General features: G+C 42.3%; 1 protein-coding gene across 1 annotated transcript in view; it reads right to left on the bottom strand.

The window, feature by feature from the left end:
• The window catches only part of SEPSECS (Sep (O-phosphoserine) tRNA:Sec (selenocysteine) tRNA synthase), a 196384-nt gene extending 174225 nt beyond the window's left edge, over positions 1-22159 (bottom strand). The window contains exons 1-2 of the mRNA XM_069202162.1: positions 21932-22159; positions 2561-2715 (exon numbers count right to left, since the gene is read on the bottom strand). Of these exons, the coding sequence (XP_069058263.1) occupies positions 2561-2715; positions 21932-22045 (269 nt within the window). The 5' untranslated portion in view covers positions 22046-22159. The remainder of the gene's footprint in view (positions 1-2560; positions 2716-21931) is intronic.
• Positions 22160-23459: the final 1300 nt, after the last annotated feature.

Genomic DNA, 23459 nt, shown 5'->3' with positions numbered 1-23459 from the left:
GGTATCGTTAAATACACATGTATTATATTTCCATACTCCACTAACCCATCAAAGACTATAGCCTCTGGAGTAATTGTTCCCAAATGCAAGCATCATTTACTGCTTCCTTGAGTTCCATTTTCTTTTTCATCTATATTTTGCAGGTTTTTTATTTTGAAATCCAGAACTGTATTTACTGCCTACACAGGGACTCAGGAGTATGCCATGGGTGTTTCTTTCAGGGAGGAAAGAAGTCAAGAAGCTATACCTTCATGCACTATCTTGTTTCAGATAATTACAAAGCTGACATAACACCCGTGATCTTGACTTTTTTGTGTAAAGCAACCGATAACTTTGCATCTCCATAAGATGCCAGATAATACAATAGGCTGTGAACCCAAGAACCCAATTATAAAACTTTATAGTCCATAAGATCCTACGATTTCCCCAGATTTCACTTATGTTACCAACAGCTGCATCTTAAAAGGCAAGGAAAGTACCTTGTAGGTAGCAATTACTCTCTACTATCGAATTGACCTTAAAGCTTTGGATCCAGTTAAACAAGTACAACTTTTAAAGATGTGATCCAATAAAGGTTTCATCTAATATATTCATGCAGCCTGTCAGTGACAGGTGTGTATTCCTGAGGTTCAGGAAAAAAAGCTTGTCATTCATATCTGCAGAACCTGACAGTGCACATGATTATAAGTTACATTTTCAATCTGTCATGATAGTTTGATGACCCTCATGTGCTAGATCAGCAGAGTGATATTACAGTACACAACTGTGATAAATATGTTGAATGCCACAACAGGGAATGTTAGCTCTGCATCAAATTTTTTATGTCAATTTTGCAAGTGTTGCTCAGCTTTTTTTTATTGTGTCTTTCTGTTATCATAAACATCCTAACACAAAGGCATCTAAAAGCCTGGTGATCTAACACAAAACCTTCCATAAAGTTTTGATTAACCTACATGTTATGATCTCTCTGGACACCACTGTTTTTTGCCTGATTAAATAATGAGAATTTAATCATTTTCACCACTTGTTGCAGTGACAATATGATTACAAAAGTACTTCGAAAATGCTCAAATTAGCCAACAATACAAAAAGAGGATACTTACAGACTGGCATTGGACTTCCTACTATATAGACTTGTTTGACTTTGAACAGACTACGGTTCAGGGTTTTCTCCATTTTAATACAATGTTTGCATATGTGAGATAAGCTACCCATTACCCCATTAGCAAAATGAGATAGTCCACCAATATGCAAATAACCTGCAGTCCTAGTACCTATGATTGTGGAGTTCAAAGTCAGTTATGATTTTAGACTTAAGCATCAGAAGTCAGTTAGTTATACACCGCCTCTGCTTTTTCAGACGTAACCAAAAATATGTGGTATTTTATAGCTTAATAAAACTGACATCCAGTCACCCAAGTTGAAACCGTTAAAGGGGTATGTTGATCAGGTTACAAACATGGGCTAAGCAAGTCACATTTCGTTTTTTCGTCAAATGTTCAGAATCCCTGGACTTCAATATCAACCCAACTCACCATCAACCTACCCATGTCTGTTAAAAAAAAAAAAACATTATATCTATATTTCCTCTGAGTAATGACTTTGAATCACGCACCAAGCACAACAGCCGTAGGCTGTATTGGCTTTAGCAAGATCCATTCCTCAGCTCTTTTTTATTCACCCTGGAGGAAGGATGCCCCTGACAGTGGTTGGTAGATGGTTGGGTATCGGGAGAAGGCAGGAACTTCCCTCTGCTGGTAAACAGTCAAGCCCATAAATGACATCATTAAGGCTGCACGAACATTACTCAAGTCATTCCTAAAGGTGCATCTAAGGCACCTGGGCAGCCTACATACCAGCAACTTCAAAGGTTTATCCCTCTAAGGACCTCATAAAATACAAAAGGTCAGAGAGATCAGGCCAAAAGTGTTCTGTTATACAGTTTTCAATACAAACCCATCCTACTGTCTGGGATGGGTTCGAAGAAGATCTTTAGAGCATTCAGAGTACTCCTAAAATAAGCTTCAGGACAGTATACTATATAGCACTACACCTAATTAGTGAACACTGTCAATTTTAATGTGTCAAAGAGTTATAGCAGTGCCTCCACTAGCTGACCACAGAGCCTAAGAAAATATCTCAACCTTAACTTGTACAAAAGACATGATTTCTGAACAAATACCTGTTGTTTACTGGGTGAAAAATGTATGCTTTCCTAAAATCATATTACATTAAAAGTATTATCACATATCCATTGGCAATCCCTTACTCTGAAAAGCACCGGTGAAATCTGTAGTATGTAATTTTACTAAAAGGGACTGCCTTTTCCATTTATTTTCATCCATGGGAAATAGTTGGGATTTGTAGCTTCTATACATTTTTCCTTTTTTAGTAATCTCTGCAAAGCTGTCAGACAGGTGTTATTATGTGATGGCTGTATGATGGAAATCCATTAAATTAAATAAGTCAATAGACGTTAGGGAGGTGTGTTAACATGAATTGAGATCAAACTGCCTAATATATTTGGATTATATGAAAAATGAAAATATTGAAACTGTACCTGTAGTGACGACGGGCCACTATACTTGATGCAACTCTTCCCTCCCTTTCACCAACACCACAATTACTAAGAAAATTGTTGCTGTCCAAAACAGCAAGTTCATGAAGGAAGAGTTCAATTGTGCTTTCATCCCATCCATCTTCTGGACATTTACCCTTTAAGAGAAAGAAATGTTGTATATTAACAGAAATCCTTTAACTATTTGGCTCCCATTGGTCTTACATTCACAAAGTGTTAACATCTTGCAAGAAAAATATATTAAAAACGATGCCGAACAAGTCCACCTGGTTGCATCAAAGTTAGGCATGTGCTAGTAATGAGACATTTTAATGTACTCTAGACCCAGAGATCGCTATTAAAGCCAGTTTGTGTTTACAGGGAATATTTTCTTTCAAAGGTGTCTCTTGCACTAATGGCTAGTCCTTACTGTGAGAGCAGTGCAAATGAAATCACTTTTGAAAAAATGTCAATTTTGACAATTATGTAATGGCCTGTAGAGTTAGCCAAGTACTCTGCTATTTGAATGTTTTGTACTACGCCATTGGATACGATTCTAGAAGCACTATCTGACAGACAGCAAGGAGAGGTTCCCTAGACATCACACACCCTCCTAATCAGTATTGTAGCAGATACCTGGCTGACCACAGACATGGCCCCCACCAACATTACTATAAACCACTAATTTTGTTTCTGGTTCTACCAAGGCTGCTGCAGAAGAGTTTCTGCTGCCTAAAAAGCACACATCCTGGCAGGAACATTCAGCAAATCATCCTTCAATGGTCTATTAGAATTATATCAGTAATGCCTGGTTTGCAATGTAATTTGAAACTATTAAGTTTAATTGCTACATAAAATTCAATTTAAATTAGAGTTTGCAGTGTCTTTGCAGACTAAATGCACAACTAGACGAGGTAGGTGTGTTTGTACTAAAGGAGTACTCTGCAAACCACAATTTAGGGTGCCAGAGCTCTCTAGGATTAGGATGATACTGGCCAACTTAACACAATTATAGTTCTATTATAGTAGCTAAAAACACAAAATAACCAACTCCATGTGTTTTCACCTAGGTTAATTTCTCAATTAGCGGATCAATGCTTATCTCTAGGAAATATTCAACACATGCCGTTGTCCATAAATCATATGCATGTTGTTAAACAAATTAATTTCTCACAAACTTTGCATATGCACCACTTTATTTGTGCCACATGATTCAACGAATTACACCAAGGCTTGTTAGCTACAGTGAGCGAGGAACACAATTATATAAAATTAGTGTATTTGTTTAAGGGTTTATTGCATAAGTACGGCCTATCCTGAAAGCAGGAGGAGCCCGAGTCTCCTATGTACGTCCACTCTTTCAGTACATACACTTTCAGGCTGGTTATGTTTGTGGTTTCCTTTCCCTAATGTTCCAAACGAGAAATCAACATGAGACTCAGGTTATCACGTCCATGTAAAGAACAAATTACACTCACTACTGTTACCTTCATTTAGAGTCTGATTGGGTTCTTGTTCCGACCAGACAGCTTTTTCTCTAAAGATCTCCTCATTCATCTGCACTTAGGTCACACATACTCAACTGCCTGCCCCTCATGTCCCTTCCTCTTTCTGAACTCCCATTCTTTCTCATCTCTCTCTGCCCTAATAACTATTGTTCAATTCCCATACCCTGACTACCCCATCTCACGGACACTCCTGTCTACAGCTGCTACTCAGACCACTTCAGTAACTCATTTCGACCCCTTTTCTCTTTTTTCTCCTTCACCCAGATCCTTTTCCTCCTTCAACACGTGTGCACTGATTCTATCTCAAGCATTTAACTAATCACGTTTTTGATTTCTTCAGTATGGGACATAAAGTATGATGGGTATGTCCATATGTGGCACCCATGCTGTTTATAGTTCACTGATGATGCATAACTAGGCTAACACTGGCTTGGTTTTGATTGTGGTCCTGTTCAGAGGTACCAGGGCTGGCAGGTAGGCTGGAGTATTCCTTTACAGCAGGATCACATCTGATTTGCATATGGCTAATGCCTGTCTGAGGGTGGCAAGGTCAACAAAACATGATGAACTGTAATGAGGACCAGAGTAATTACTACTTGACTAACATTAATTCAAGCATTCCTTATTTGTTTTACCATGCAACTCACCCTGGTGCCAGTGCCTCTTAAAGCCAGTCAGTTACCATTCAAGTCACATTTGCACTCATTTATAAAGCAGTCAACAGAGCAGGACAGGAAGAAACTTTGACCAGCTTCCTTTTTTATCAAAACCCAAAACAGTTGGAGAATAAGAGCAAAATCGGGTCCTTAGAACAGTTATCCAAGCCATACCACTTGCCCTTGATAACACCAACACCAAGGTAACTCACACTGTAGTAGCATTTGACAGACAAAGTGGAAAGTAAGATAAAAATGCTCAAAGACCAGACCAAATATTTCAATCCTTAATTAAATGACAGCTATGCCGCCACTATCATAAAAAGCAAGAGGCATGCAGTACCCAGAACACAATCAAAAGATAAATAATCTTTAATAGTTTCCTGTCTTGTGATAACGTGCAGTGATATGCTAATTTCTCTTCCTTTAGTACTTTCTTTGAAAAAAAATAATTCAAAGGTTAACTGATGAAAATGATATCTGGGTCATCCAGAATGGGGTTATACCATTATAGTCTGGAATAACTACAACCGATTGAGGGGGTATAACCTTAGGAACAATATCTTTGATATATTAAAATATATTAGATAAAGCACTGTTGCAGAATCAGGCTGGTGTTAAACCCCAATAGAGCATGAGTCAATAGGGCCCACCCTAAACACCTCAATAAAGAAAACATTAAGGAATAGGATCTAAAAAAAGACTCCAGGAAGTCTGCAGCAAATTAGAAAAAAAACATGAAGGTTTATTAAAAAATGATAAGGCATTACAGAAGGCAGGACAATCAATTAGTCTCAAAATAGGTTCATCGTGAATTAGCCATCAAATGCAGCAGGTACATTTGACATAAGCCCAGCCTCAGAGAAAATCTCAAATAATTCCAACCCTAGATTGTGAAACAAACCAGCAATGTTTTAGCCTCAATAAGTTGGGGCAAGCAAATCTGTGGCTCACTTCCAAAAACAGCAGCTTTTATAATAAATATACAGAAACAAAACAATATGGTCAGCATTAAATAAGCAACATCTACCTAAAATCAACCAAATTACAGACTAATGCAACATTACTTAACACCATTCTGTAAATAAACAAAATAGTGCATACACTTGAACATCTGAACTATGGATGTGATACAGTATATGAAAATACAATGGCAAATTGTTCAGTGAATGAAATTCTATTCCACCGCATTAGGAAGGTCTTTGGCTATAGCAGCCCAAAGGAAAGGTGAGCTCATTGTGCACATGTTTTTACTGCAGAGTATAAAACAGATCAGTTGTGCACACTTTGAACGTGCCTGGAAAAAAGACAGACAAAACGCAGAGTCTCCTGAGGGAGTTCCAAAAGGGCGAGGTACTTGAAAGGGTGTTCTCCTTAAGACAGAAAACACACAGCCAGGAGAGTGCATGCCATTAAAGATGCTAATTTGCCCTTGCATTTCAGATGTGCTTATGGGAGTTCATACTATTAGAATTAAATTACATGCTGAACGTGTATTAAGTATTGTTCCTCAATGGGAATTAAATCAATCGTGAATTCTCGAGTCAATCTAATTGGCTCATCTAGTTATGACTTATAGAAGGGAGGAGAGGTTCGAGTATTGTGTGCAAGAGCATAAATTGCTCCCCGGGTCAAGTAGGGGCAAATTCTAACAATGTGCTGTGCCATGCAACCTGCAGGGTAGTTTTCAATTTGAAACTTCCATGCCATTTATCCACATGGAACCGTTTTTCATTATAGTTCACAAGACTGATTAGCTAATTCCCCCAACCCAGTTAAGCATACTTCTATGCTCCCTTCACTCCAATAACCCCTTCATAACTCTGGGGGTGATTCCAACTCTGGCGGGCGGCTACTGCCATTTGGCCGCCACGCGGCCAAAATTCCGCGGCCCCCATTCTGACATTCCCGCTGGGCCGGCGGGCGCTAACCAAGTTAGCGCCCGCCGGCCCAGCGGGAATGAGGCCGCAACACAGGAGCCGGCTCCGAATGGAGCCGGCGGTGTTGCGGCGGTGCGACGGGTGCAGTTGCACCCGTCGCGCTTTTCACCATCTGCCATGCAGACAGTGAAAAGCAGGCCGGGGCCCTGTTAGGGGGCCCCTGCACTGCCCATGCCAGTGGCATGGGCAGTGCAGGGACCCCCAGGGGCCCCAGGACACCCCTTACCGCCAGCCTCTTCCTGGCGGTGTAAACCGCCAGAAACAGGCTGGCGGTAAGGGGGTCATAATCCCCAGGGCAGCGCTGCCCTGGCGGATTATCACCGCTGGGGGAAAATCGGCGGGACACCGCCGTCCCCGGCGGTGCGACCGCGGCTTTACCGCCGCGGTCAGAATGGGAAATGAAGCACCGCCAGCCTGTTGGCGGTGCTTCCGTCATTCTTGCCCTGGCGGTCCAAGACCGCCAGGGTCAGAATGACCCCCTCTGTGTCTGACAAACTCACAGATGGCAAAATCCTCCATCCTTGATAAAACAGAGCCTCTTGTTACTGTCATACAGTATTTCTCCACCCTACACCTTTTGTTCTCTTACTATCATCTTTCTCAAAGCCCACATTGAATCTGCCAATTACTAATCTCACTATGATTCAGCTATAAAAAACCTAAAATCTCCTACGTCATAGAGTTTCAATTACATCCCAGAGTTTCAACTACATATCTTCAGTAAAATGTGCCTTTTAAGGTTTCCATGCAAATAATGTGCCTTCAATTTCCTGAAGATACTGTTAAAGAAATGCCTTGATTACCAGTCAGCTTCATTACTCTGAGTTCAGGTCTTCCTTGTCAGGGTCCTTACTCGGGGAGGTGAATATCTTCTCCCAAGAAAAGGTTCTACCAAGCTAGAATCAACAAAAAACTACACTAAATATGGTTGACGGCCTCTTCCTGCCAACACTATATAAAGAGGAAGTCAACCATACCACATCCTGTAATAGCAAGGCCTAGACCCAAAGAAAAGAAAATAACTATGAAATACAACAATGACCTTCTGTTTGCCTCTCCCCTAAGGGACGAGGGGAGAACAAAACAGAACTGTGACGAGGAAGACATGAACTCAAAGTAATGAAAATGATGGGTAAGTAACAGGGCATTACCTCCTCATCCATCTTCCTCATCCCATTCCTTATGGAGTGAGATAGTACCCAAGCATCACAAGCAAGCAGAAATAGACCACTGACATGGTTCCATGCTGCAAAAATACTGTTTATTAAACAAAGGATTTAAGCCTTATAGTGAACAGCCTCCAACACCCTCTCACCAAAAACAATTGAAACATTCCCTCCCACATATAAATGATAATGCTCCATAAAGGTGTGAAGGGAAACCCAAGCAGCTGCCATAATATGTCCTTTATGAAAGTGCCTTATGGAGGTTTCTTGGGGCTACGCCTCAATAGGGGTAAAACCTTTGTGTTTCCCCTGACTAAGGGAAGTGAGCGTCCCTCCTCCTGTCCGGAGGATGTGGTGTGGACCCCTAACACTTTCAAGTACCTGGGCATACAGGTGTTCCATGACCTGAAGGACCTGCGCGAGGGTAACATAGGCTCTGCTCGCTCCAAGCATCTGTAGGGCTCTGGAGGTCACTTAAGTTATCCATAATGGCCAGAATATCATTATCTAAAATGATTATGCTACCCCGCCTTCTTTACTACTTCACCAAACTACCGGTGTGGATACCCTCGACGTGGTTCCGGGATTTGAATACCCTGCTCAGGGACCTGATCTAGGGTGGGGGTCGCAGGCGCACCCCGCTTTCGGTCCTCTGCAGGCCGACCTCGCGGGGTGTCTGGGAACCCCAGATTTTGAATTCTATTGCCTGGCATCCCAAATGCAGTGGATCTCCAGGTGGTATGCGGGGGAGGGTCGCCTGGGCAGGTGTACTGCTAATGGTGAGAAGAGCAGAGATCGGATCATAGCACAAATGATAAACTGGCGAATGGAGGCCCAGCAGGAAAGTGTCCTCACGAAGGTGGCCTTAGCTTGTTGGAAGAGATGCTCACGGCATGTAGGAGTGGGATTGGCTTATTCTCTGGCGCTGCCTCTGTCGGTGCTGATGCGGGGTACCGCAGATGGGGCCTTGATGGGCTCTGGGCTGGGGGTCTGGACGAGAGCTGGGGTGGGGACCCTGGGCGACCTCTTTCAGGATGGTGTACTGAGTCCTTTCACTGACATGGTTGACAAAAGCAGAGTACTGGGCGGACAATTCCTATTATACCAAAATCTGACACATAATATAAAGGAACGTTGGGGCACAATCAACGCAGAGCCTGACACACACGGGGTCTTGCACCTCTTGCTAACAGCGGGAGAAGACAACCACCTGGTCACTAAACTATACAAGGCCCAAAGTGAAAGCACACTAGACCCATTACAATCACTGAGGGAGAGATGGGAAAAGACACTTAGTAGAGACTTGACTGATGCGGAGTGGCAGAAGGTTTTGGCATATCCTCGGATGGTCTAGCGAAACACGCACCTGCGATACATCCAATATAATTATATTCACAGAACATACCTCACGCCACACCGGTTGCCCCTTATATACGGAGGTGAACCTAAAGTATGTCCTAGATGCAGTGAACCTGACACAGACTTAGACCACATGGTGTGGCACTGCCCTGAGCTCCAGCAATGTTGGAAAGCAGTGTTGGCCGACCTGGAGGGACTCCTAGATACCGCATTGGTCTTGACCCCATCTGTGTGTCTGCTGGGTTTGTGCCCGGGGCCGGCCCCTAGGAGGGTGGGCGGCCGTTTCCTTGACTTGGCTTTGGTGCTCTTTAGGAGACGAATCACTATGGGATGGAGTTTGCCCAGGTGCCACTGGAGGCGAGACGTGCAGAGATGGGCAAAGGCTGAATTACAGGTGTTGAAACAGGAGGAGGCACGGGGGTTGCTCCAGAAACCCATTGCTTCACTGTGGGAGGAGGTGCTAATCAAGTGGGAGCCGCTGGAGCGAGAAGTGGGAACCCCTCCAGAGGGGTTGGGGGAAGCCACAGAACAAGAAGAGAGGGTAATGGAGGTAGAAGAGGCACAATGACCTTAACATCAGTCGGACAGAAAGGGTTTGTCCCCAGCACTTTACCTGCGTAGGAGAAAGGAAGGTAGCGGACAGGTTCAGCTGGCCCCGGCTGATGCTGACTGAGAGGGCACAGGGATAGAGCAACTTAATAATCTGAGGGATATCCCTCCCCCGGGGAAAAAAAAGAAAGAAAAAAAATGCACATAACACAGTATATGACAAAAGGGAGCACCCGCGTGATATCCAGACCAAACGTAGAACCAAAAACATGGATGCTGGACGCTGATCTAGAATAAGTGTTCCGCAATGATAAATTGATGGTTGTATCTGGATATTGTAAATGCTGATATACATGGATAAGATAAGAGTATGTCAATGCCATAAATTGATCTGACAATGTATAACAGTAAAATGTTAATAAAAACAATTTTTAAAAAATTAAAGTGCCTTATAACCTAGCTCAGGACGCAGCCATACATCTGGAAGATCTCCCTTACATGGGACCCAGCAAAGAAAAGCCATATTCATCATATTCCAAAATAACACACAAATCACAAACAATTATAGAACTTTGCAGAAAGATACTGTCCTTGCCACATAAAGAGATAGTTCTCTGTGTAAATCCAGAGTATGCATGTCTTCCTTTTCGGAAGATGAAGGATTGGATAAATACATAGGAAGAACCAAATTCTGTGACATGTGAAGGTCTGATGGGACATTAGGGAGAAACAAACGCTTCAGACTCAAAAATCACTTTGTCTGGAAAACACACAAAGAAAAGGATCAAAACAGAGAAGGGTCCTAAGTTCCTCAATCCTACAGCCTGAACAGATAGACACCAGAAATCACACTTTATAAGACAGATCCTTGAGCTCAACTGATTCCAATGGCTCAAATGAAGCTACTTGTAAAGCTCTCAAAGCTAGTGGAACATCCGATGAAGAAATTGGGCTATGAACCACTGGGCATTTCAACAACAAACTTCTCAACAAACTAGAGACCAGCAGCTCTAATTTCTCAGCCTTCGGTTTTCTAAAGGCTTTGGCTGCTGCTCACTCACTACACAAAGTGGAAACCATCAAACCCAAGGAAAACCCATCCTGTATGAAATTGAGAATTTTCATGGGCTCACAAGTTGAAGGGAGAGATTTTTAGCAGAACACCACTTAGAAAATGACCTTGTATGCCTAGCATAAACCTTTAAAATGAGCAGAAGTCTAGACTGCAAAATTGCCTGGGCTACTTCCCTCGAACAACATAACCCCTGCAATTTTAACATCTCAATTTCCAAACCGTCAGGCCCAGCCTTTGAAGAGAAGCTTTGTTGAGATTCGGGGACAACACAGGAGACCCCGCCAGAAAAAGAACCCAATGAGGGGACACTCATAGCTGCAAAAGGAGAGGAAACCAGTTTCACCTGGGCCAAAAAAGAATCATTTAGAGCATTTGGACCCAGTCCGTGAAAATCTTCTCTATGACCTTGGGAATCAGAGGAATGGAAGGAAATGCACAGAGGAGACCCCTTCTCCACCCCATATACTAAACCCCCGGCCAAGGAACAGAAAATGCATCCATACCTCTAAAATTAGAAATTAGACTGCATAATTGTAGTGTCTGAGCATTCTCCCTGGTAGCAATGAGGTCTAACCAAGGGGACCCAATCCTCTGTGCTATCTGCTGAAAAATATGGGGCTGAAGGACCATCCAGACTGATGAAGGGAAGACACGACTCAAATGATCTGCAAGCAATTCTCCCCCACACCTCTGAGCCAGATGTGGTGCAGATAGCTCCCGACTCCCTGGTTGTCTGTACAGATCAAAACAGCCTAATTTTCAATTAAAGGAGCATATACCAACAGAGCAAGATGCACTGCCTTGAAATTCCTCCAGTTTGAGGACATCTGTACCTGAGAAGGAATCCATCTTCCTTGAATCTGATGTGAAAGAAAGGTCACCACTCACCCCACCCCTCCTCACAGGCATCTGTTGTGATGACTAAGACTGATGGAAGAAGAAATGAGAAGCCCCTGCTTAAGGACCCCTCCTGAAGCAACCAATGGAGATCCTGGGATACCTAAGTTATCACCGGAACCTGGACAGAGTAAACCTGATTTACTGGAGACCAAAACCTCAGCAGGTGACGAACCAAGGGATACCGATGGAGACAGACCCATAGACAAACTGAGACTGTTAAGGCCATGTCCCCCTGAACCACTAGCCATTCTTCGGCTGAAGCTTGATGATTCGATAGCAGACAGCGAACATGAGACATCAGCTTCTCCTTCTTGTGACTGAGAAGAAAGATCTTCTCTTCCTCTGCAATGAACTGAACCCCGATGGCCTGGAATAACTTTCGATGGACATGGCTGGGACTTCTCCATACTCAAAAGGAATCCAAATCTCGACAGAATCTAAAGGTTTATACTAGAAGTCCTGCTCTGCCTTAAGAAAAGATTGAGAAGTAATCAGCCAATCATCCAAGTAAGGAAATACCCTGATGCCCTCTGTATGCACATTACCCAACAACAGGAGCTAGGAACTTGGTTAAAGTTCTTGGAGCAGAAGCTAGCCCGAGCGGGAGAACCTGGAATTGGAAGTGTCTTCCCTCACACAAACTCTGAGAACCTTCTGAGAGTCCTTGTGAATGGGAATATGCCAATGTGCATCCTTTAGATCCATCAGTGTCAAGAAGAATTGTGTCTACAGTCAACATCTTGAACCTTTGATAAGGAATGTAATATTTACTTTCTTTTGATCCAAAAACCAGACGAAAAGAACCTGACACCTTCTGTACCAGAAAAAGAATGGAGTAGCTGCCTCACTTTAGTTTTGCTTGAGGTACTGAAATTATAGCTGCCTTGGAAAGCAAATACTCCACCACCTCCAAAAGAGCTGAATGACACAGAGGATTCTTTGGCAGAGGAGCTTGCAAAAAAAGTCTCGGGCTGAGAAGAAAACTGGATCTTCATACCATTCTGTGCAACATCGACTGCCCATTTGTCCCCAATCTGTGATTGCCACAAGTGAACAAATTATTTCACATGGACCCCCAACACACTGTGAAGGATTCCTGGCATTTTCATACTTTGGGAGGCTGAGGAGTAGGCACTGAAGAGGACAGTCCTGGAGTAGGATGGGCTTTGTATGATAGAGGGGCGCCTGGCCATGACCCCTACCTCGAAAGGGCTAAGAAGGTTTAGTGGCTGCAGATAGACCAAATGCTTTCCTGTAAACAAAACCTAATGGGCGTCATCAATTTCCTATCCTTGGCAGATTTCTTAATCATACATTCTAGGTTTTGGCCAAACAGTTTAGGTCCTAAAATCAGGAGATGCATAAGATGAGTCTTTCGTACAGTATCCACTATTCAAGATCTCATGCAGAGATGCCGACGTCCTTCAATCACCGCACCACAGACTGTAGCCATGGCCCCCACAGCATCAAAAGACACATCCGCTAGAAAACAGATCTGCTTCTCCTTAATAAATAAAGTCTCAGAAAAGTAATTTCCCAACTGAATCTGCTTGGCCAATGTCTGAAACACCTTGAGAAGAGACTCAACCACATAAGGCGTGTAAGTACTAGTTCTGATACCAAGGTTGGTCGCCATATAGGACCGCATCATGGCCACTTCTACTTTTTAACCCACAGGGTGTCGGGAAACGTCCTCCCAAACCAGCTTACCCTGCAAGGACACCCCAGCCATAACAGCATACACCTTTACAGATGGCTGAAATTCTTCAGGAAAAACCTTCAATATGATAACATCTAGCCAGAAATCTAGGAAGGCTTGCTTCTCTACATTGCCCCATTCACAAAATTAACACTTTCTTTACTGACACATGGAGCAGAAGGGAGTCAGGCTCTCTTTGATGATACTGGCTGAAACAAATCATCCTCCTAGAGAACCTCCTCAACAGCAGGAACAGCCAGATTCTTCATAATAAGCAAGAGGACCTGAACAAAATGTCCATGGATGTCCTCCTCTGGCTCCCCATTATCCAAATCAGCAAGGACAGGCTTGAGATTCTTCGCTGGGGGAAGGTGGGGGTTTCTCTGGCTAGAACGTTTCTTCTAAGCAAGAGGACCTGAACAAAATGTCCATGGCTCCCCATTATCCAAATCATCAGCAAGGACAGGCTTGAGATTCTTCGCTGGGGAGGTGGGGGTTTCTCTGGCTGCAAACGTTTCTTCCACTGCTGGTTGAATCAGTTCAAATATACTCAAGCATAAATAATAGGTTCTGATGCCAGAGACTGAACCTCCTCTGGTTCAGTCTCACAGTGCTTCAATTTTTCTTTTGTCATTCAAGACTCCACGATGCTAAACTAGTCAGATGCCATAAATACAAAAGGAAAAAGGGACTAAGGAATTTAAATAATACAGGTCATTCGCACTTCCCATATTTATAGTTGCTAGGCAACTCCAATCTTGTGAGAAAACCTTAATATGGAAGATAAAAGTGCTTTCCTTTCCCTTTCCTCTATTTATTTCATTTCAACGTAAGTGTGCGCCCAGCCACTAAAACAGGCTGTCTGTACACCCTGAGGGCTAAATAAATCATTAATTAGCAGCCCCCCTGCCGCTAGTGCACACCAAATGCGCACAATTCCTTGCATCAGAAGTACTGAGACTAAGGTGTACGTGGCTATCAAGGGAGAAATATAATTAGATTGAAAGATCTAACCAGAATGGGTTATACCTTGTACCTGGTGCTGAGAATCCACGAGTCCTAGGTGAAATGCGGATAGCATTTATGGAGGAAAACCCACACTTAACAGAAACTGAAAGAATTCTAGACCTAAACAAGGAAGTATTTAGTGATCGAGTTGGGACAGTCAAAGGGTTGGCACATTGTTGTGGCTAAAAAAAAAAAAGTGGAGTGATCAGACTCTGATCTGCTCTGCGATCGCTAAAAGAAAACATCCTTGTGGACTGCCATCCCCTCCCAAAGATTCATGAATTATTAGCCAATTTAGGGAGGGCAAACACTTTTTCCATTACAGACTTACGGTCAGCCTGCCACCAAATACCACTTACATTTGAGCTGCAAGAACTGACCACATTTGTGACTATTTGGGGCTTTCAAATACTTGAAACTTCCATTTGGTCTTGCCTCAGCAGCCAGCATCTTTCTGAAACTCATGGTTGATATGTTTGGGGACATACAAGGAGTTCCAGCGTAGCAAGATAATATACTGATCTTTGCTGGCAAATGGGAAACGCACAATGAGATTTTTTTGTCTGTACTCTCTCATGCTGGGTTGACCATGAAGAGTGACAAATGCAAATTTGGCACCTGAGAACTTAATTACTTGGACAATATGATTTCTTAAACTTAGCATTAGACCAAAATCTTCATTAACTAAAGCCATTCAAGGCACTGCACCACCCGAAGACAGAGATACACTTTGCTCTTTCTTAGGATTGGCAGAGTGTTATGCTCACTTGGTGCATGGTTGTGCTCAGCTGGTAGAACCACTAAGGGCCTTGTTTAGGAAAGGTGTGAAATACGTATAGATAGATGATATGGGTAAAACCTTTGAAGTAATAAAAATTGATTGAAGAGGCCCAAGTGTTAAGCCCATTTAAGGATGACTGTAAATGCACAGTCACAGATGAAGCCAGTTTAACAGAATTGCGAGGTGTTCCTTGTCAGTGGGTCTCAGGAATCAAGCGTACAGTTGCTTTTGCCTATAGAACATTGAAACTGGCTGAGACAAACTACAGCACAATCGAGCGTGAAGCACCTGCTTGCATATGGGCAGTGCAAAAATTCAAAAGCTACAGATGGGGACATGAATTTGAAGTATATACAGACCACAAACCTTTGGTACGTATTCTCAATGGTGGTGCTTCAGATAAAGCGTCTGCAAGAGTGGTACATCTACCTTCCAAAATGCAAGAGGATCACTTTGTGGTTAAACATTTTCCTGGAGTGGTGGGGGTTGAACTTTTGGGCAGATTGCCAATCATGAATGACATTGATGGATGAACCACTTGATGGCGAGCTAGGTGACACCAAACTTGTGGTAGCTGCAGTGGATGCAATTGTAGATTACATGTTAGAAATAACAGAACATGCGTGGCAAAATATTTATTTTGAAGGATGAAAAAACTCAATCAGATAAAACAATATATAATCAATGGGTGCTGGGGAGCAGAAATCTCCCAGGGGAGATTTAGAGCTTTGCTCTTGTATCTACTGAATTGTCTACAGTATTGTTTAGGACATGGTTATGCATCATGAGTTGTTTATTCCCCCTGAAAGTTTAAGAAGGGACATAATACGTGTGGCTCCTCTGCAGCATTACTAAAACTTGCAAACGTTTAAAACAACATTACTGGTGGCCTTCCCTAGATGTGCAGATGAAATAGATTATTGATAGTTGCGCAGAATGTCTCCTTTCAGACAAGCATTGGAGTACTTCTGGGACTCCACTTCATCCAGTACCTTTTCTTGACAGTCCTTGGGGAAAAAGTCAGATTGGATTTTTCAGGACTGTATGAGGCATTATCTGGAGACAACAGTTATTAAATAAATGTACTAATTGATTACCACACAAACTAGATTTACTGTGTTTTTGTGATGCTCCTAGCACAGAAAATGCTGTAAAATTCTTAGAACGCATATTTGCATTAGAATGTTACCCCAAGATTGTAGTCACTAACAATGGCACACATTTTGTTCCACACTGCATGCTCAATATTTCAGAATTCCACGATGTGCATCACAAGAAAGTGGCTCTTTACTCAACTTCGTCCAATGGATTGGCAGAACGAGCCAACAGCTTGGTAAAAGAAAGCATTCAAATAGCCCTTTTTTCAGGATGTAATGTTCAGGACTTTGTGAAAACAAAAGTGTGGCGTCATAACACTACACCTCATTCCACTACTGGGATAGCTCCCTTGACACTACTCAGAGGGAAGAAGGCACACACTACAGGGAGTGCAGAATTATTAGGCAAGTTGTATTTTTGAGGATTAATTTTATTATTGAACAACAACCATGTTCTCAATGAACCCAAAAAACTCATTAATATCAAAGCTGAATATTTTTGGAAGTAGTTTTTAGTTTGTTTTTAGTTTTAGCTATGTTAGGGGGATATCTGTGTGTGCAGGTGACTATTACTGTGCATAATTATTAGGCAACTTAACAAAAAAAAATATATACCCATTTCAATTATTTATTATTACCAGTGAAACCAATATAACATCTCAACATTCACAAATATACATTTCTGACATTCAAAAACAAAACAAAAACAAATCAGTGACCAATATAGCCACCTTTCTTTGCAAGGACACTCAAAAGCCTGCCATCCATGGATTCTGTCAGTGTTTTGATCTGTTCACCATCAACATTGCGTGCAGCAGCAACCACAGCCTCCCAGACACTGTTCAGAGAGGTGTACTGTTTTCCCTCCTTGTAAATCTCACATTTGATGATGGACCACAGGTTCTCAATGGGGTTCAGATCAGGTGAACAAGGAGGCCGTGTCATTAGATTTCCTTCTTTTATACCCTTTCTTGCCAGCCACGCTGTGGAGTACTTGGACGCGTGTGATGGAGCATTGTCCTGCATGAGAATCATGTTTTTCTTGAAGGATGCAGACTTCTTCCTGTACCACTGCTTGAAGAAGGTGTCTTCCAGGAACTGGCAGTAGGACTGGGAGTTGAGCTTGACTCCATCCTCAACCCGAAGAGGCCCCACAAGCTCATCTTTGATGATACCAGCCCAAACCAGTACTCCCCCTCCACCTTGCTGGCGTCTGAGTCGGACTGGAGCTCTTTGCCCTTTACCAATCCAGCCACGGGCCCATCCATCTGGCCCATCAAGACTCACTCTCATTTCATCAGTCCATAAAACCTTAGAAAAATCAGTCTTGAGATATTTCTTGGCCCAGTCTTGACGTTTCAGCTTGTGTGTCTTGTTTAGTGGTGGTCGTCTTTCAGCCTTTCTTACCTTGGCCATGTCTCTGAGTATTGCACACCTTGTGCTTTTGGGCACTCCAGTGATGTTGCAGCTCTGAAATATGGCCAAACTGGTGGCAAGTGGCATCGTGGCAGCTGCACGCTTGACTTTTCTCAGTTCATGGGCAGTTATTTTGCGCCTTGGTTTTTCCACACGCTTCTTGCGACCCTGTTGACTATTTTGAATGAAACGCTTGATTGTTCGATGATCACGCTTCAGAAGCTTTGCAATTTTAAGAGTGCTGCATCCCTCTGCAAGATATCTCACTATTTTTGACTTTTCTGAGCCTGTCAAGTCCTTCTTTTGACCCATTTTGCCCAAGGAAAGGAAGTTGCCTAATAATTATGCACACCTGATATAGGGTGTTGATGTCATTAGACCACACCCCTTCTCATTACAGAGATGCACATCACCTAATATGCTTAATTGGTAGTAGGCTTTCGAGCCTATACAGCTTGGAGTAAGACAACATGCATAAAGAGGATGATGTGGTCAAAATACTCATTTGCCTAATAATTCTGCACTCCCTGTAGTCTATTTCCAAATTGGTTGCAAAGTAAGGGCATGTGTGAAGAAAATGGAGTAGGAAAGAAAAAACAATGTAATGAAATCCTGTGTGTTACAGAAGCAAAATACAATGATGATGGGGAAGAATTTAAAGAATACATATTTACATGTTGGTGAGTGGGTCTTAATGAAAAATCCCAAGAGGGTAGAGAAAAGTAAATCCCATTTTTCATCACCAATTCAAACAATAAAAGTGAACCAGGGTTCAGCTCTTCTTGATAGAAAAGGTTGGTGGAACAAGAGAAGTCTTGTCAGCGTTTCAAAACAACAAGCCTGCAATTGCAAATATAACAACACAGGAAATTGTGACTTGTCTAATTGGTTGTAGCCACAGGCAATGGAAGGAACATTGAGTTCATGGATGATGTAAACATTACCCAGTCTTCTCAAGTTAATTGTCAAGATGTTAACAATAGCTCGTCCAATAACGCGTCTGTAAATGTGCAACCTACAGAAAAGGAGAATGATGTGGTAGAGGAACCAGTGATGAGAAAGTGGTAACAACTAAATTCCATTATTATGTATTATTTTGAGTAGTACTGAATTATTTCACATATGCATTGTATATTTGAGATAAACCATGCATCATGTTATGCCTTTGCTAATCATTTATGTCGTTGCTAATTATTTCATACTTATTTTGAGATTTTAAATTATTTTTGGAGGAAGGGGAGGGTGTTGCAGTATATTCAGTATGTTATACACAGTACTACAGTCATCATTCAGTGTTCACTACTGCAGTGTGTTGTGGTAAGTTTTGAATGTCAGTCTCATTCCATGATCTGGAATGAAATGAGAGCCTTAGAAACCCCTCCACCAACGTTTATTCCGTTGCCGTTTGCTCATGGCCGCTGCCAGTTCCTCTCCAGTCGTGGGTGTATTCTGATATAAGAATAAATCATCTCAATCTACCATATGACTCTGGGCGCCTCAAGTATCCAACAGAGGATCAAACCATCCCATGATGGCCTCTACGGTATTCCATCTCATTAACGGACAGAGTGGAAAACTTAAATGATTGGACACTTTAGCATCAGATATATAAAGGTCACATATTATGTTAAACATTCACTGTCCTAGTTTTTATCAGTCAGGGGTTGCATTCTAAGTCTAATGAACACCTACACGCAGGTCATTTCGGATACGGTTCTCATAACAGGATTAGTGTGGGATAGCCTAATGAATCATATGTGCTGTCATCCCGTTTTAAGTCAACTGAATTAATTAGACTAATACAACTGAAATGAATGATTTGTAGATGACAAGTTTAGGATTGGACGCAACTCCGTATTGGACTGGAGTGATATGGTCACCCTAATTCTGGGACCTGTAGGTTAACATTTAGAACTCGAATCATAGGGTCAAATATCACTGCACGTTAAGTGCTATTATTTAAAAAAGCCGATAGGTTACACATGGAACGAGGCTAATCAGTGGCTCTGCTGAAGGAGGGTATACCGGCAGGTTTTAGATTGTGAAGTGGTGAACTAGAAAACAACAATAATAGCGATTTTGCTTAAACGTGCACTTGAATTATGACCACGATGTGTGTGGCCACCAATGTATACGCAAACTAATAATGATGAATAAAATTGTTCATGCTATGGTTATTCAAGTTTATATTAACATTTACGATATTGCAGTTATATTGAAAATCTTATAGGCCTTAAGTTAGCGTGAGCTGTGGGTTTTAGCTGCCTACCTCTCATATTTAAAGCATTTTTCTGTTTTCCAGTGTGCTGACTCGCAAAGGGCCATGACCCTGCAAATGTTCTTTTTCTTCAACTTGGAAGATGAATGTATCTTTGTAATTCCGTTCTCAACCGCATATTTGGTGCCTTAGTTTAAGTTTTGTATACAAAATTGAAACAAATGTAGATTAATGTAATGTACAAGGACGTTTAAACCATGGACAATGGAACTGCTGACCCGAGAAGACGTGCCAAGGTATGAAGTAACCCCGGACATGCCACCTCCGAAGACGTCAATTATGAAGACCAATCAAAATGTTATGAATAAATGTGGGGTGACAATTGGAATTACCTAATGTTTAATTTGATAGGTTAAAGATAGTGGGGTATAGTAAATGTCCAATAGAATTTTGGGGGAAGGTATTACGAAAAAGGGATAAAAACCCATGTCACAGAAGGGTTGTTAGAACTAGGTAGGGAATGCTATTGATTTTATCCAGAAACTCTGTCACTCTGTTTGGTGACTTTGAGACTTATTAACCATCCTCACCCATAGACTGCCCCATTACACTTCTCCTCCTTATGAGGGAAGTGTCCCCTGTCCCTTAGTCAAGATTAGACTGATGGCGTTTTGACTGATGTCCTGAAGACGAAGACTAATCCTGTGTGCTGATCTAATCTTTGGAGGGTAATTATGACAATGCAATCTGTAATTTGTCTGTTTGCTTTTCCTTTATAGGTACCAACTGCTCATTTTGATAGAGACCATAGCTAGATGTTTTCCAAATTAGTGTTCTAAATTGTTTTGCATGAAGCCCAACATGCTAATGCTAATCAGCAGTTAGGATAGGAGTTCACTTAGACTGACGCAAATAGACAAACGACTGATACTATGCTATGCTGAACTGACATGTATATGACATCTGCTGTGTTCTGATCTATGTTCACGCCGTGCTATATTCTGTTGTATGTGATTCTTGCATTAATGAAATCTTATCACAGTTGCCATATCGTGACTATGCTATTATGCTTCTTGGTATTGAGATTAACTCTTTTGCTCGTAGATTGTAATCTAAAAAAAATAAAGAATAAAATTCTATTAAAGGTGTGGTCATTCATGGCTGAAAGGTCATGGTTGCGTCGACAATTTGATTAATGTCTTTAACCAAAGTAAAGTGCATTGTGGTGGTAAATATTGATGACATTATTGATAAGTTATCTCGTCCTACGGTGTCTCTCCACTGGGTCACAAGATTCATTGGCCTAAAACGAGTCCTAATGTGTAATAAATTAACATAAAAGGACGCGTTATCGCAGGATTAGTGTGTGATAGCCTAATGAATCATATGTGCTGTCGTCCCGTTTTAAGTCAACTGAATTAATTAGACTAATACAACTGAAATGAATGATTTGTAGATGACAAGTTTAGGATTGGACGCAACTCCGTATTGGACTGGAGTGATATGGTCACCCTAATTCTGGGACCTGTAGGTTAACATTTAGAACTCGAATCATAGGGTCAAATATCACTGCACGTTAAGTGCTATTATTTAAAAAGCCGATAGGTTACACATGGAACGAGGCTAATCAGTGGCTCTGCTGAAGGAGGGTATACCTGCAGGTTTTAGATTGTGAAGTGGTTAAACTGAATCCCATATGTAGAAAACAAATAAGTAGACCAAAAAATAAACGGCATCTACTGACGTTCTCTAAACTGATGCCCATGCATCAATATGTGGTGAACACATTCAATTGCTACAATTGCCAGGGAATCTCAGCGACTCTGCCATCAAGGTAAACAAGGAAATATATGTCTCCTCCACCCCACATACAGACTAGACTGTCAAACTGATGATTACAACGTGACACCCCAGAAAAGCTACAGCTGTACATTCCCCGCAGGCTTTACACGCGACGCACTAGACCTGGCGATCCCACTCACTGCCAGGAGGCTGCTTTCACCTGTTCTAGGAGCACGCGGATGAGATGCTCGTGCGCGCGCCGGGCCTGAGCTCCCTGCCTCAGATAAGGTGCGGAGACTAGGCGCTCCCCGGCGCTGAAGCTGTCACTGTTCATGACCGCCGGCGACAGCAGGCACCGATGAACTGTAAAGGCTCAAATCTGGCAGCTTCCGGGTGCGAAGATCACAACAGGCCTAGTCCACACGTGGGTCCTTTGGCAGTCGCAGTTCCGCCCTTCGCCCAGCCAATGCCGTGAGAACTGTTTAGAAATCGAAAGAGGACTAAACTTTTAAGGTGAATATGGATGCCATGTTGAAGAAGACCGTTCGAGCAAGTCAACGCCTTAAAGCAATGAGCGAACTATCTATAGACGCTCATCGCAAGTGACCCCTTTATATCTGGAGCTCGGTTTAAGGTGCAGATTTACCTACACCATTTTACAGCTGCTACGTAGCTGCCAAGTTTTCAACACTCAAAAGAGTGAAATTTTTATGTTTCTACTCTGCTTATCAGTGACATTTATGTCTATTAAGTGTGACACTTTGAATAACATTTTATCAAGAGCAGTTAGGAACAAAATAGCAATTTGTCCATGTATTGCAATACTCAAATCAGATTCCCAAGTAAAATAAAGAACATTTGTGGATTTCTAAAGTTGCTGTGCATCAGGTCCCAAAGTACGGTGATTCCTCTAATTTTTCAAAATCAAATTTTAAAATCTATTTTGTTTTATTAATTGCAACAACTAACCGCCCCACCTTCATTAACAACCTTAAAAACTCCTTACTACACTCGGTGGGCAGCCTTTCAAATGTGTCTGCTGCAGCCAGCTGTCATCATCTGTGTATTTCTCATGAGGAGGTCAACCCTGCTGCTATAAATTGCTGCTGCCCCTCTCTGAGACAGACTCCTTCTGCTGCCTCGATATTTTGTTTTGTACTCTTCTGTAGCAATCAGGAATCTGTTGCTCTCTTGCAGAGCTGAGGAGCCGTACTGCTGCATCACCAGTGGACATGGCTTGCTAGAAGCAGACACTGCACTCCCGAGCCCCACAGTAAACACACATAACTATAGTGAGAAATTTACTTCTCATACTGAGGACCTGCAAGCAGGCCCCTGCCAGCTATGTCTCTAGCAAGAGGCATCTGCAAGGCTGAAGAGGGATCTGGCCAACTATCAGGAGTCAGTAACACAGATAGAGCCTGGTTGCCCAGATGCCAGTCGGGCCCAAAATGACAATCAATCAATCAATCAAAGATTTGTAAAGCATGGCTGATCACCCGTAGGGTCTCAAGGCGCTGTTTGTGGGCATGTGGCTCAGTCGAAGAGCCAGGTCTTGAGGTCCTTCCTGAACTGCTTCAGTGATGCCGTCTGACTGAGCTTGAGACGTAGCGTATTTCACATCCGTGCTGCTAGGTAGGAAAAGTATCTTCCACCTGCTGTGCTTTTCTGGATCATAGGAACGGCTGCAAGGGCGAGCTGGGAAGAACTGTAATGTCTGTTGAGTATGTATAAGGCAAGGCGGTGGT

This window comes from Pleurodeles waltl, chromosome 1_2 (assembly GCF_031143425.1).
Source record: "Pleurodeles waltl isolate 20211129_DDA chromosome 1_2, aPleWal1.hap1.20221129, whole genome shotgun sequence".
Lineage (NCBI taxonomy): Eukaryota > Metazoa > Chordata > Amphibia > Caudata > Salamandridae > Pleurodeles > Pleurodeles waltl.
The sequence above is the reverse complement of the archived record's forward strand: the minus strand, read 5'-3'. Positions and strand labels throughout refer to the sequence as shown.